General features: G+C 39.2%; 1 protein-coding gene across 1 annotated transcript; it reads right to left on the bottom strand.

Moving 5' to 3' along the window:
• Positions 1-599: 599 nt before the first annotated feature.
• On the bottom strand, positions 600-14,993 carry TMEM106B (transmembrane protein 106B). The gene is made up of 8 exons (XM_072328223.1): positions 14,855-14,993; positions 11,532-11,753; positions 8,547-8,610; positions 7,081-7,240; positions 6,181-6,321; positions 6,028-6,077; positions 4,354-4,407; positions 600-3,650 (listed from the first exon to the last, which is right to left on the bottom strand). Exons 2-8 carry the CDS (start codon positions 11,749-11,751, stop codon positions 3,512-3,514), a joined length of 828 nt encoding a protein of 275 aa, XP_072184324.1. The 5' UTR covers positions 11,752-11,753; positions 14,855-14,993; the 3' UTR covers positions 600-3,511.
• Between the last annotated feature and the right edge of the window lie 1,339 nt (positions 14,994-16,332).

Genomic DNA, 16,332 nt, shown 5'->3' with positions numbered 1-16,332 from the left:
GCAATTGCCCCCTAAACACCCAGACGGATAAACAAATCTTCAAGTTTTAGTGGTTTCATTTATTCATTTTTAAAGCGTCATATTTAAATCTAATTTTGTTCTGTGGGCCGGAGCAGCAGAACAGCTAACATCCTTACTCTTTTAAGTGTTTCATCATAATAGCCTACCTTTGGAATTTGAAACTTTATGGCTATTGTATATGGAATACATTTAAGGTTCTAGTTCTGGATTGTGCCATTGCACTACAATACCTGAACAACTGTTTCAACAGATAACTAGCAGAGCTTTATGGTAAAGTGCAATAGGTTTTGCTACAGGAATTGCAAGGAAGAGTTCAAGTGAAAAGAATACCAGAAATAAATCCCTTGAAATATAACAATACAATGTTGTCATGTATGCATTCGATTACATTCTAAGATTAAGGGATAAGTTACGAGTGATAAATAAATTAATCCATCAGAAAGACATCATACACAGGCAAAAACAAACCAGGAAAGACAATGGTTTTTCAAGCTGAACTTCTGGAAAGCATTTAGAATTTGTAGTTTTTGGACCACAGTGAACCATAAGGACAAAAGACAAAAATCAATAGAAATAAATGAGGTTATAAGAGGTCTTTCATTTGAATCTATTTTTTTTTTTCATGGCTTGTTTGCACAACTTGGTTCGATTAACAACATGCTGACTGTTATTGCAAGCACAAAGTACCACATTTTTAATGCTCTTGTAAAATGATTTAATTTGAAGATTCACCAATGCTACCAGATTCCACTTTCAGGTAAGAACTCTTAGTACTTCGAACTCAGTAATCCCACCACACATTAACAGTGTTAAGATTTACACCCACAAAGTATGCCAGGTGATAAACAGTTCTTAAAAATAATAGCTCATCCCTCCATATTCTCAAAAAGAATAATCCCACTTACCACTTTTTATTTTAAAGAAGGCAGCACAGAGCATTTTAAGCAGTGGGAGATTCACAGATTAAGTATGCATTTTGCTCAGTATGTCTGCTAAACTTTCCAATGTCAGTCTGAGTCGTGTCACAACACAGCATAAGCAAGAATAAAATCCCTAGAAACCCTCTCATTCAAGCAGCATCTGCTACCTACTGTGACCAAATAAGTACAATGTTGTGCCATTCCAGTTATTTTAGATTACTTTTTTTTCCTTTGAAAAAAATTTGGTTTAAACTGGCACAAAAATTATATATATATATGTATGTGTATATATATACACACACATATATACATATATGTATGTATATATATCTGCCTAGGACTGTTTTCTTTTTTCTACATCAAAATGAAACATGAAAAAAAATAAACACGACCAACTCAAGGCTTAAATACTTGGATGTAGAGAAAATAAATACAGCTTACTGGTTGACTTCAAATATGACATAGCTTAAAGCAGATTGCTTCCCACATGCTCCAACAGAAACAAATCCTTCCATGTCACATAAAATACTAGAAGTTACTTCTCTGCTTCTAACAAGCTTCTTTCCAGCCTGGTCTTGAGTTACCAGCTGTACCTTTTCAGACTGTCAGATCAGCTTCTGCAAGTGTTGTACCATCCACAAGACTGAACCTGATCTACAGCCTAGAAAGACCAGGAGAGCCAGTTGTGAACTTGTTTGCCTTGTGGTTAAGATATAATGAAGATTTTTAAGTGCCTAGATACAAGAATAACTTTCAAAACAAAAGTGAAGTCAGTCATCAGAATCAATTATTCCAGTACCAAAATTCTCCTAAACCAAAACTCAACTTTTCAGTCCTATCAAAAACTATAGGAAATTGACAGTTTATGTTCCAATATAATAGTCAGATTTTTCATAGACATTCAGGATAAATGCTCACTGCATTCAGACACATTCTTTTTTTCTTTTTGTATAGTTACTTTTTCTTCCCCTCCCCCTTAAAAAAGAAAAGATAGATATATATCAGGCTCACCTAATTGGTACGTTTTCCCACCACCACCTTTAGGTCCACCTGAGGAACACTGATGAATAATACAGACACGTAACTTCACCAAATTACTGCAGCATAAAAGGATCATTAGTTGCAAGAAGTTACTCGATAGCCTTTTTCCATAGTGTTTATTGCTAATTCATTTTATATAGCTTATTTCCAGGGAATGGGCAGCATAAAAACCACAACAGTTCAAAAATCTAGTATTTGTTACAATGCAATGTCTCAGTAGCACTTTTCTGAAGCTCCATCTGATTCAGAATTAAAACAATCCCGATCCAGTTAATTAAAAAGTTTTGTACCTAGCCCTTAGAACAGTCAGTTTTCAGAAGCCAAGCAACTTCAGACCTGAAATTTACAATTACTGAGCTTGATAGAACCCCTGGAAATTCTCACTGTGCAAACTAAACCAATTAAACTATTTTGTATTAGTTTTGTTCTAAGTTAGCTTTTCTTTTTCAGAAGGAGCTGCTTTATCCTAACTTACACAACAGGTAAGAACTATGAGCACTCAGGAGATTCAGGTAACTACTTCACTGCTTACTGAGCCTGTGCACTAACTACACACACCCCAAGTTATTAGCACTGACAAGTAGCTTAGATACAAAGTATATCAAAACAATACAAATGCTGAAGACTTACATCAGGCTGCCCAAACAGTTTTCCACTTAGTTCCCAACTACGCAATTCTAATAGTTGTACTCAAAAGTTGAGTTGAAAAACAAAAGAATGGAATGACACTGTTGAAGTCTTAACTCCTTTACTTTACACAGTCTTGAATTTTTCTTTTGTCAGCAATGATTCTGGGGGGTATTTGTTTTTTTTAACCTTGTTTTAAGCCTGGCAGTATACATTCTCCTTATAACATCCCAGAGATGGCAGGGGGCAATATGAACAAGAAGATGCCGGACTCTTGAAGTTGCACATTCAAGTATAGAGTGGCCCACAAGAGCATTCCTGGCTTTCACAGACCACATATCACTTCTGATCAAGTACAGCAAAAAATAGAATCCCAAACCAAAGAAATATTGCCACTGGTTTACTACTACTAATTTCACACCCAGGTCCCTCAAAGCAATCTTGTTACTTAAGTAGTTATGCTGCGAGCTTCAAGAGTCAAATACCAAGATCTGAAAATATAAACTCAGAAGTTATGAGTATAAATTCTTTGAAAATGCTCATTAGTGACACATTTCACCTAGACAGACAAACACACAGTTACTCTAAATTGATATACCACACTGTAAAGCAAGGTCCCAATTCGGCTCAAGAGTCTGTAATTCCCCCTCTCCCTCCAACCACACGACTTGACAGAAGTGTTTACAGTAATGGAAAGCAAACAGAAGGGGAAAAACACAACATTTAACAAGTGCATCTATATACATTTTGAACCTTTTCCCTCCTTGCAATTAAAGTGAACGGGCCACCATGTTTCCTATGCATTACATGCACATATTCTCTTCTTTACAAAGTACCAGTCCTATTTAAAGGATTTCTGCAAGCATTAAGATCAGTCATTCCACACTAACCAACAGGTGCTTTTACTGTGGAGGCTGAAGTACATTTAAATATTCTGACTGGCCCAGCTGGTAGGTTGTGTTTCCTCCACAGTCCACATACTGGTATTTCTCTCGGGATATTTGCTCAGAGTGGCCGAAGTAAGAGGTTGTCACCGTCACTCTTAAAAACACAAAAGAGAAGAGATGCTTGTTTTGTAAAGGACTGTAGAGTTTCCTATTCTAAAGTTGCTAATAGGTCTTTAAAGAAGTTTAAGAACAAAACATGTAACATTAGGAACAAAGGTTTGTTAAAAAATTAAGAAATAATACCAGTTAAAACAACCTACAGATTTTTCCCATAGAAGAAAAAAGGTCCCCTGAGCAGAGAGAGTTTTTTCCTAAAGATAGTAAAGCCAAGGTTTAACCATTAACACTCTGCTTTGAAAGGGGAACAGAACTGATTACAGAAGTTACACAAACGTTGTTCTACACACCACCCTCCCAGCCCCAAAAAACAGGCAGCTGTTGATTCAATCTGCTACAAAAAGCAGACTCCGGCAGAGTACCAAAAACCTTTGACTGCCTCAAGGCCATGAGATTTTCAGCAAGTTTTGAACAGCACCTGATAAATACAAGCTCGTAACAAAGTTTGTGAGACCATAGGAACTCCATGCCATAGTCCAACTGCAGAGCAGATGCAGGACTAACAGTTGCAGCTGCTCAAGTATCTTTACACTACCAGACCCCATCAAAAGAAGTTATCTTTCTACAGTTCATTTAAAGAACAAAGGATACTACAACAGAAAGTAAATTGAGCAATGTTTCAGCGAGGAATAAGCGGCTTTTAAAGCTTCTTCCAACAAATAGAAAATTCCCATACTTACTGCATCATCACTACAATGTTATGCACCTTGATTGATGGCAAAGTACAGAAGTCGCTGTAAAAAGAAAAACAGCTATTAGATTTACATCAAACTCTTATAGACAGTTATCTTAAAAGTTGCTTCAACCAGAAATCCTACTATCAGTACACATAAAGCCTGCAGAGTCACTAGTAATGACAATTAAAACGCTCATTGAAAAACCACTGTCCATGAGCATGTACTCAGTCTAGGTCTATTTGTACATACAGTCTTACTTTTACAAGAAGTATGTTCACATGTGCTTGCTTACATGAAATGCTTGCCAACAAAGATGTCTTGTGAAACAACATCCACTCTCAGAAGCTAGCTAGAAGCTAACCTTAAGAACTACATCACAGCACGTCTTCCCTGGTGAAGAACTCTACTATAAAAGCATATGGGCATCATTTGCTGCAATTTCACTTCACATTGCCAGATTTAAATATAGAGAGGAAATTTTACCACAAAAGATTAAGTGTTATTCTAGCTTCAGTATCAGTTCATGTAAGATCAGCGATTTCTATTAAAAAAAGTCCCAAGGGTTTATTCTTGTCCCCAGAGTATCACCAACTTAGAAAAATCCCCAGTACGTTTTTACAGTGATTCACTTCCCTATTATGCAAAGTGATCTTTTCAGATTGCAATATCTGTTCTCTTACAAGATAAACTTTACAGACTGGTATTTTCTCAGCTGTACCTACATACCAGGTACAGAAAGAGTTACAGAAGCACATGCGCTTCCTTTTGAAATTAAACTTCAACAAATGCTGCAACACTCCCAAAGCATGACTGGAGTTAAAGCAACAGAACAGAGAAACAGTAATCAGAGGGTGAGTAGATCCACAAGATTCAGGACCACTTAACCGCTAATCCACACATCTTTAGGAGGTAACAGAAATACAATGCTTTATATTTATTTGAAGTTGCCTCCACTTCTCTGTCTCACACCTGTTCCATCTTATTCCAACTCTTCAAGGCTATAAGGTTCTCTTATAGCTTCCTACTGAAAAGGGCTGGCATCCACAGCTGTTCATAGCATCAAAGTCTCAACAGTTAAGAGTTCAGACTGAATGGAACGAGTTAATTTCAGCACAGGAGAACCAAAACTCAGTATTGTTACCAAAACATGAGTCATTGGTCAAGTAAACTTTCAGAAGCTACAAACAATAACAGCCTGAAGTTTAAACAAAGGCTATAAATACTGCTTACCATGATATACATACGATCTGAAGAGTTGAAAATAAAAGCTAGCCTCTTATTTGTATAAACTTAAATATAGACTTCCTCTACTACAGTAAATTATAAGAAACTTATTAGCGAATGTATTACAGAAACATACTTATGTTCCCAACCCTGAAGTAGCTGGCCCATGCTATTCCAAAGGCCTAAAATAGCTGAAATAGGGATACCATTCAAAGTGCAGAGCTACATACAGCAAGCCACTGTATGAAACCACAAAACTAAACAAAATAAATAAATAAAATAATCACAAAAAAAAAAAAACAGTTTAAGTAGTTTTCAGTACTATTAAATTGATACCAAAAAATAACACACTATCTCTGTAAATACATCTCAGCTCTGAAATACATTACATTTACAAGAGCACCATCATCAGTTTTACGAAGACAGGCAATATTTAAAGGCTGGTATGCTTACAACATGTAGCTCATTTCATCTTGTATGACTGTGGGCACCATATAGTCGATCTAAAAAATGCAAAACAAAAAAAAAGTAAAAAAAAAAATCAACTGAGCAGAATTGCATATGAAGACTTACATACACCCAACTTAAAAAGCCAATCCTACTTACCTGTTTCATATCCAGAGGACCAATGTTGGTGATGTTGTTTAGGCGTGCTTTGCCAATAACTGTTTTTGAAAACTGAACTTGGGCTGTGATGTTTGCGACCTCAACTGAATAATAGTTGTTGTTTGTTATATTTAACGTGTTCTGTAAATAACAAAAACAAAAAAGCAAATAAAAAAAACTTTAAGAACTTTTCATTCTTTGTATGTTGAGGAGCATAAATTTGTGAACTTACATATGAAACACTTATACAGGCATAATTTCAGATATTCTTTCCTGTCATTGGAGGTTTCCTTCGGGTAAGGTGGAAGGGAACCAACGCTTCAGCCCGTTCTCAAGAACACTTGTGCAGAAGATTGTGCTTCCCAGTACATTCACAACTCCACTGATGACTTCCTTCCCCCCTACAAATGCTGACTATTTCATTCTATTCTCAGCTACCCCTTTCATGAACTTTAACTACTTCAGGACTTTTCCTATCATAGCTACTTGTTTTATTTAAAGACACCGTGAAGCGTATGGAAAGAGCTTCTCAAAGGTTTGAGGTGCATAGGAAATAATTTTTCTTCAAAATCAGTTCTGACAGATATACAATACCAGTTGCTGAATGGCATTCCTGTATCTACATTCCATCTACATTCCCAAAATAACCAAAAGAAATCCAGTCACAGTTCCCATGAAATCAGAAGACTCAATGGTAGCCTACAACTACAGCTGTATTAGCGATAGCTACAGGAAGCAGTCACAGCAAGTCCAGTTACATTTTCTAATTGCTCATTGTATGTGCTGGTATTTCTTAAGGCACTAAGTTCACCAGCTAGCCCACAATTTCTATGTAGAATAAACTGCCCCAGCAGAATCTCTCATTGCACATATTGCAAACAAGCAGACAGACAGTCTTACCGTAATATTTAAATATATTATACGTCTGCTCTGTTCATAGTTGACATAAACTGACTTCACACCAATGTATTCAACATCGACTGAGCGAGGAAACAAGAAAAATACAGCCAGTCCAGAAAGCAGGAGACATACAATTACAGAAGCAGTCACATAGAGTTTTCTGTGGAAAGAAAAAAGAGCACATTTCAGAGTTAAAAGCATATTAAAGGCAAATAACACACCACTCTTCTTGTTTAAGTGATAAGAAACATGACTAAACAATACAACTAAGTTCAACCTGTTTCCAACTGCCACTAATTTCCAAAGGAGGGATGGGAAGGGAAGTTATGCTGCACTTCATGTCTACGTCACAAATCGAGATGATACTCTTGTATGTATATTAGAAAATAAGTTCCAAAACACGTGGTTATCCCAACATTCAGAAATGTGAGGTAAACAGAAGAGGAAAACATTCATCTGTTTTGAGATAAAAGCACTTCCTTTAAAGTTTATTTATAGTAGAATCTTCTCATTCTGCAGGAATCTTCAGCATGCTGTGCTTGTACCAAAACATACCCAGAAAAGAAGAATAACACTTGTTTTACTTGGGATTCTTTGTCAAAAAGAACAACACCCAACACTTTCTGGGAAAGTATCAGGAACATCTTAGAACCCTGCTATGAAATGCAACACTGCAATTAAATTAACACTAAAGGAGGAAGGGACATCAAGCATCAAAAATACACAAACAAAAGGCTCTACATCAGCTGCAGTTTTCGTAAAGTCAGAATACTAAGGGAATATTTCTCAAATTTAGACTACTGCTACATCACATTCATTATCTATGCTATCTATTATGTGAACTTACTGTATTTTTTTACATCGTTATTTTCTGTTTACTACAGAAACACCCAAAGACTTAAAACATGTATGTGATAAAAAGAAACCCTTAAAGATTTAATTACAGTGTTGAGTAGATTCGAGAAGAAAATATATCATTTCAAATTATATTATATGAGAAAGACAAGCTTGTTTATTCCACTAGCAACTCAGATTCATTTAAAAGTGAATTTCTAGGTGACTTATTTTGTAGTAGAGGCCCAAAGTTAACACTTTCTCTGCCTTAAACTTCAATAATGAAGACGTATCAGCCTAGATCCATTAATATCCTATAGAGAACCATAAACAGTTGCATAATAACCACTGATATTCAGACAAATACTGACATGAAAGTACTGTGCAGTATTACCAACTTTACAAGACATTCTTTGATGGTTGTGTACAGGCTTATTAATGAATAACTCTCCCAAGAGTTAGAGGCGAAGGTTGATAGTACAAGCAGAATTCTTTCAATACCAAACGCAAGAAAAAAAACAATCCAGAGTTAAAAAGAATCAAGCCAAATCACTATCTCCTTTAAACTGCTACATTTTAGCTAGAAGAGAATGTGAATACTGTAGATTCATATATCACAACTATTAACTTACGTTCTTCTTGGCCTTAGTCTCTGATCACTGTATGGAATTAACGCTACCAGCTGGTTTTCCTGCCCTAGAAATAAAAACACCGTTTCAGAATTTAAACAAGAAGAGTCATTACTTTTGCAATTACTTCAATTAAAAAAGTGGCCTTTACAACTTTACAGAACTAAATTAGGATGAACACTGCCATCACTTTCTGAAATAAGAGTACAGATACCAAAAAGCTGACAAACACTAAAACAGCAGTAAATTCTGCCTTTGTGTTGTACTCGTGCACAGGAGGCAAAACACTTCAGGTACTTCCTTTTCTCTCTAGCAAATGGTGCCAAACAGATTTCAGCTCTCTGTGTTAGACTAAAGAGAGTCAGAAACCAAGAACACAAGCACAGAGGATCTACTGAAAAAACACATGGATGACACCTGTCATTATGTACTTTGTGATTTGCCAGAGAAGGAGATGCGATTGAGATTCATCTACACCAGCACTCAGAAGCCTCAAGACAAACTCTGATCTGCATCTTCAGTCAAATGCAGAATCTGACCAGCACTATCACTTAGCTAATCAATTGCGCTGAAGTGATTTCAACATGAATCACAAAGCTGAGCCTTTGCTAAGCATAAAGTAATATAAAACATCAACCTTGTAAATAGCTTTACCAATTTAATGCTGATTTTCAGCTTAGCAACCTTATACTGAAAAGTTAAAGCTGTCCAAATACCGAAATGCAATTTCATGCCAGTATAAAACAGTTTAATCATCATAGCCCATACTGTGGTCTTCCATAACAGACATGCAATGATCCAGAGAACCCTTAATTTCTCATCTCTCCCCTTAAAAAAAACAAAAATATGATCTCTTTCTTAGAAGTACTGAAGAATAATGAAGACAGTCCTATTTATTTTGATAACCCACTTGAAGTTTCATTATAATTTCATATATATAAATATATAATTATAATTTCATTATAATTTATGAAAAATAAGCATTTTTGATATTCAGTCAGATGTTTAATAAATGGTTGGTATCCAGAAATCCTCCAGCCAAAGAAATAAGTTTATGAGCACAGAAGTCCTACAATAACAGAATTTTCCCCTGCACTTGAATGAGTAAAAAATTGCCATTGGTATTATTAAATATTTCAAGTAAGGAAGCAAACAAACTTCCTTTTCCATAGTCTTTTAGTTAAGATATTTTTTGTCACATTACTTCACTGTACTTCCTATTCAATGAATTTGGAAGAATTCAGAGTCAAAGAATTTACTGTTGTATAACACTGAACAGCTCCTACATAAATCCCTCTTGATATCTGCAACCGTTTAAATATCCTGCACCCCAACAGTTGCCTCCAAGGGAGACACGTTATTTGTGAACAATGTGAAAACTTAATCCAACAGAAGCACACGTATCTGTGCCACATCAGCCTGGTACAGCAGTCAGTTTGTCCAAGCTGCAAGCTAAAATCAGTTCTGTGAGCTTTTACAGCCAATATTATGACTATCTGGGATACGAGTTCTACCAAAACCAAGCCTTCAATCAGTTCCTCCCCCTGGTAAAGACAGAAGGCCGTGCCTCAGCACACTGCCTTCACCACTTTCTCCTGCCCGGTTTCACGTACCCTGTATTTTCCCTTAGAAGGACAATTTCCAAATAGCTATACAGGATTATTACCATACAAGAAGGAACTGTAATGAAGCAGAATGTTTTATTCAATGAAAAGTTTACAATGAAGGCAGCAAACAAAGAAAACTTTTAATCACAAAACTGCAACGTGCTCTTTCCTGCTGCAGCCAGAGACTACATGTGTTTCCATGCCTAGCAAAGGCAAACTTGACAACGGGAATGTGAAGCAAAGTGCAGAGCACTGAAAACAGTGAGGGCAGAAAGACAGCTATGTATGATCCAGAAAAGATGCTTTAGGAAAAGCTTTCAATTTCTCTGCGGTACACAGCAAACCAAGATTGCAATTTTCCAGACGCTCTTCTAAAAAATAATCCAGAACCTTGCCTATCAACACTCTACAGACACAGCCTTTCCACATGATAACCTGAAACTCTGGCTTCAATTAAGTTATGACTCTAGATGATGTTTGACAAGCACAGGATTCACCTGTCGAACCAGTTGCTCAAGTGTTGAAAAATTTGACATCTCAGCATTCTTGTTTAAAACATCTGTACTGGAAGCATCTTTCTATGGCAGAAAAAGAACAAGGGACATCCTAGGCATGCCAATCTCCCTGGAAAAGCACGTTATGTTTTAGAATGCACTTTTCAAACAACTATTCGAGATTTGGTTTTCAGTATCCAACTGTAAGAAACAAGCAACTCTCCTCTAAGTTATAACAATACCAAAGCATGATCTTAGAAGGAGAGCTGAGTGTTGTTAACTACTTTCACCAGCACACACACTACCTGTTCTTCTAAGACAGTCAGCTGGCCTGCTGCCCTTATGCCAGTTGGCAAGCAAGAGAAGAATGAGACTGCATTGTTCTTCGCAAGTCTTACCATAACTAACCTCATTTTTATTAATTCTGTTTTTTTACATGAAAACAACAGATCAGCTTTAGTTTATACAGGCCTACACTCTTCTTCTCCCCATGTCTAGTGATATTTGAATGTTCTCTATACTTGCAATTACTTTTGCAAAGTTGTGTATTTCTCCAAATAGTTTAAAATTGTTACTTAAGAAAGATACATCAAAATGTCTCAAAAATAAGAGGTCAGCAGATTCAACTTGCAAAAACTAGGGATTAAAGCAGAGAAGCAAAGCACGCTGCACTGTATACGCAAAGAGCTAGCAGGTGGCAAAGCTGATGAGACAATATACATTTTGTTCACACAGTGTAATAACGCTAAAATGCTTAGTGCTAAAAAGAAAAGATGACTACAAAATATCTTTGCTAGAGTTATTTGCTATGACTTATAGTTACTACTGCACACATTTATGAAGTAAATTTATGACTTAAAAAAAGAAAAGAAATGAAGGGAACTTACCTCGTGGAATTCTTCCCGTTCCCTGGCAGGTAGGACAAGTGACACTGTCCCTTCCTGTGAATTCCACGTATGGAAACTGTGACACATCCCCACACCTGCCATCCTCACCGTGTGATTCTGAGTGAACTAACCCATTCCTCATATTATCAGACACTGTACCTCCATCATAGCCATCTTCCTTACATGTATGTATCGGTAGGTGAGAAAGAGATTTTCCCATTTCTAAAATAAAAGGCAAAAGAAGGGTTTTTTTGTGGAGAACGATTCAAATATGGCTTGCAATTTATTCCTCTGTATCAAGTAACTATTAGTGTATAATCATTATTCAGACTAGGCTCCTATTTACTTCTGCTGTGTTTAGACTCTATAAGATTTGCAGTGTTAAGGCCCAATTAACCTGGAGCCTGTCCCAGACAAAACAAACTGATCTACAGGGGAGACCTGTACAGGCGCTGAGCACATGCAGGTTAAACAAGGGTGGGTGAGAGGCTCCCAAGGCAGAACAACCAACTACTGGCAATGAGTTACAGCAGTCAAGCAGCACTGGACAAACTGTCACAGGACACATAGATCTCAATGCAATAATTTCAGGACTTAACATGCTCCACAAACCAGGCTCACAATGTTCTGCAGAACCTGCACGTGCAACTGAGTCAGTTCTAATAAGCTTTTTAGGGCAAATTTGTTCTGAGAATGCAGGATCAGCTAGCAATCTCCAGGCTAGAAATACAGATCTTCAGGTGTTTAAATTATTTCTTTAACGCCAAAGAGGACTGTTTCACAGTTAATACTGTCAATATATAGCATTATAGCATTTCTAAAGGCCTGGTAAAATAATAACCAGAAAACCAGATTGTGATACCTATGTGAATTCATAATTTTCCCACAAATGTCCCTTTTCAGCCACACCACTGAAACTACCACGAAACAGTCGAAGCCAAAAGCCGCAATGATGTGATAGAAGCGGCCACCCTCCTAATTTGCAACAGATATGAAACAACTCGAAAAGAAAAATATATATATCTGTCCAGCTTAAACCTACAGACTCTTTTAATTAGCCAACAGAAACACTAAGCACCCAGTTCACTTATGATGTCTTTGAGAACAGAGGGATTTAAAGTAAGTGTGCGTAACTTTTGTTTCTCCACTGCACTTGGAATTTTTGCTAGTAATTATCACTCTGGCACACCAAGAGAGGAAGCACAAGAAGGATGATCAAGAGAGCAATGCAAGTCAGACTATTTTAGACCAACCACTCCGGACAGAAAAAGATCTGAAGTATGGTGATGGTAATATAAGCCCAGCATTAATGAATTGTATTGCCACAAAAGCTAGGCGAATGTAGGAGGAGAAATGTAATTCAGCTACTGTGAGCAAGTCCCAGTTACTGTTTCAGCAAACATGATATTTTATTATTATTTATTATAAGGGTAATAAAACCCACGCAAGAAGGAAAACTACGTATTCTTTTGTTGCTACAGCAATTTTTTAATACTCTAAATTAGGAAGCCATTCAGTATAATAGAAATTATTGAAATGAAAATTGAAACTACTGAGTTATTGAAAAAGGCTTCCTGAAAAAGCACTTGAAGTCATTCCATGCATATTTTCCTTCCTCTTATCTCCGTAGCTGACTTACAGCCTTTATGCTACAGAACTCAAGTCTTGCAGCTTAGGTAACAGCTGTCACATGTATAGATCAGTCCCTGGTCCTGATGCATTACATCCTCATTCAATTTACCTATTCTACTATGAGAGACTTAGCCTATATCAGCATTGACAAGCAAAGACAAAACAATAAAAACACCAGAAGTAAAAAACAGTTGCTGAGGATCCAACATCCACTATGCATCATTTTGTGAGCTTTATTTCATACTGGCTCAAATTGGGGCTGAACAGTCACTAGCAATTGAAGCACATCATCTAGTTTTAGTTTCTCTCAACAGGAAGACAGTTCACACACTTTCCTATCTCATCACTATGTGAACTGAAGAGCAGCAAGCAAGGGTAACTGCAAATTCATTTCACACCCTTGATTTGAATTAAAATAGCAGAGCAGATGTATCCTTCAATGCCAAGCACACAAACTTCAATAATTAGAATTTAATAGCTTTATTCCCACCACTAGTGATTTAGTAGATTAATATCCCAATTTGCAGATGAGAAAATTGGCAATTTCAAGTGAAACACATTCCTCTATAATTCTCTCTTTACCACCTTCTAACCACACAAGCACTGAAGCTTACAACAGCTGACCAACACTTCAGAACACCTTGTTCTTTCACCCCTTATATGTGTCTTTGTATCTGACAGCTTCTACACCGTCAACAAATTCTCACATCCTACTTTCTTTTCCTAACAGCCGTGCTGGGACCCAGTCTCTCCCTTGTAACTGATGCATATACTCCAGTCTCCTGAAACTTGTGTAGAGTTTCCTTGAATTCAGAGTTTGTCAAGAGAGAGCTTTGCAAACTGAAAAACAATGTTGATAAGGCAGTTTTGTTTTAGACTTTGCCCTTCAGATAGCTGATATGCACCACAGAACACAACACCAACAAAACCCAAATAACGTGTGAAACAAATAGAACAACCACATCCTGAGCTATATGAAGCACTTATGAAACTCCCTCTTAGTTTCAGATCTTGATGAAATCTCACAGAGTTTAACTCAATTGCTGTAGTTCTCCAAAGAAAGAGTTAGGATGCTGCTCCTACTTCTTATGCGCAAATACACAAACTTGAGTTTAGAAACCTACTTATTTTCCAACAACAAAACAAGGCTCCTAAGCATGGCGATTCTCCATTGGTCCATCAGCTGCGGGTGAAACACTGCTAGCATCCAAAACACCGAGGAGAGGCACAGCAATGACTTGGCACTCACAAACACGCTCTGCACGGGAAGGCACGTCTGATAACGCACAGCACCAAACTGCCTCTCACCAACTGTTCAGCGATCTATCTCTCTGTGTCTTTTGCAGCACTGGCGCTTCCAAAAATTAACCAACAAGCCAAGACCCTTCCCGACACCCCCCACGTTTTGCATCCGGTGAGCCCCGCAGGCGGCTGCTCCACGCAGAGGTCCCAGCTCTCCGAGCAGGGCGATTTATCGCCGCAAAGCCGAGCTCCCCCCGCAGCCCTTACCGGGGCTCAGCGCCGAGGGGCCTGGGGCAGCCGCATGTCTGCCCGCACCGCACCGCCGCGGCTAAACGCCCCCGGCCCAGCCCGGCAGGGCCCGGCCCCGGCCGAGACGCAGAGCCCCAGGCCGCCCTCGCCTCGGCTCCCGCCCCCAGGCCCTGCCGCTGTCCGGCTCTCCCCGTCCCCACCTGCTCGGCGGGCCGGGCCGGGCTGCGCCTGGCGCTGGGGGACAACAAGGCCGAAAGCTCCGAGCGCGACGCAGCTCCCCCAGCCCTAAACACAGATCCGGGCCGTGCGCAGGCGCAGGGGGCGGTGCTGCTGCGGGCGGGGAGAGCTCCGGTTGTGGCTGCTGGCCGGCTGGAGACCTGCGCTGTGCGGGACGGGGAAGGCCGAGCTGGGTTGTTTGTTGCCGTAGTAGGCACTGTCGTTATTTTCCCTTCCCTGTTTGATCGGTGCTAATGGAGGTAAATGACCCCACTGCGCTCCTGTCAGAGCGGAGGGCAAGGAGAGCTGTGGCAGGCCGGCATAAAGACAGCAGGAAATAGGCACAGTGCCTCTATCCGAGGTGGCCATTTGGTTCTGTAGCTCACGTCTCTTTTTACAAGGATCTTGCACAACTCACGTGTATTCGGGGCATGAGCAGTGAGATGTTTTCCAGGCATTTTACTGGAACAAAATAAAGCACATCGGAATGGAATGAACTTGAGGTTGTTGCTCTCTGTGCCTGCAGCTGGTCTGTGAAATGGCTGCTCAGGGAGACAGCTCGAGGGGTGAGGGGCAGCCAAGGCACATGAGGCCATGTAGTGAGGCACGGCTGGGGGTGAAGGAGTTTGAAGGGCCAGGGTGGAATTCAGCCCAGCTTGGGAGCCTCAGGCCAACGGCAGAAATGGGGCTGTGGGAGGGAAGGCCTGAAGGAGGTCATGTACCAAAGTCCAAGGGCAAACATAAGGGCAGACTTCAAGGGAGAGGATGAGGAAGTAGTCATTATGACAGCATGGGATAAGCATGAAGACAGGGCATGGCTCCAGGCTGCCCTGGATACTGGGAGGGGGCACACGGCCTCCAACACCAGTCCAGAACTGCTGTAGATATCAGCCCTGCAGGCAGCATCACTTGTGCTGGGCTTTGTGGATAGGCAAAGAAAATAACTCACCTGCAAATATATGCACTCAGGAAAAAAAAATGGTCCGCACATATAATGACCTGAGCCAATGTCATTCTGTTTATTTTCCTTACCCTTCGAACTTCCTTTTTGTTTTGTTTTTCTGTGAGTACAAAAGCTCTTGTTTAGCAATTATCCTCACTCCTGGTTAGCCAGTTCATGTGAAGGAGAGGCCTGTGTGCTGTTTGCTGGAGACTTTACCTCTGCGGACAGGTATGGTCAAGTGTCTGAAAGTCGTGGCAGAGTTGCCATGTTGTGGTCTTTCTCCCTCTTCAGCCAATGCTTATGTCAGACTTCAAGTTTCCTGAGGTCCCCATCAAAAGGATGACCATGGTACTCTGTGGGTTCCTACATACAAATTTATATGTAAGAACCTTTGAACAGAACCCTGGCTTGTTTGAAACCTGTTAAACATGACATGTTCAGCAACAAATGCCAGATGATGTGAATTTGGTAAGCCTGGCTACTGGCTTCACTGGCTATTAACCTTTGGTTCAGTCTCAA

Source organism: Excalfactoria chinensis, chromosome 2 (genome assembly GCF_039878825.1).
Source record: "Excalfactoria chinensis isolate bCotChi1 chromosome 2, bCotChi1.hap2, whole genome shotgun sequence".
In the NCBI taxonomy this organism is placed as follows: Eukaryota; Metazoa; Chordata; class Aves; order Galliformes; family Phasianidae; genus Excalfactoria; species Excalfactoria chinensis.
Note: the sequence above shows the minus strand (reverse complement) of the source record. Positions and strands in the feature narration are given on the sequence as shown.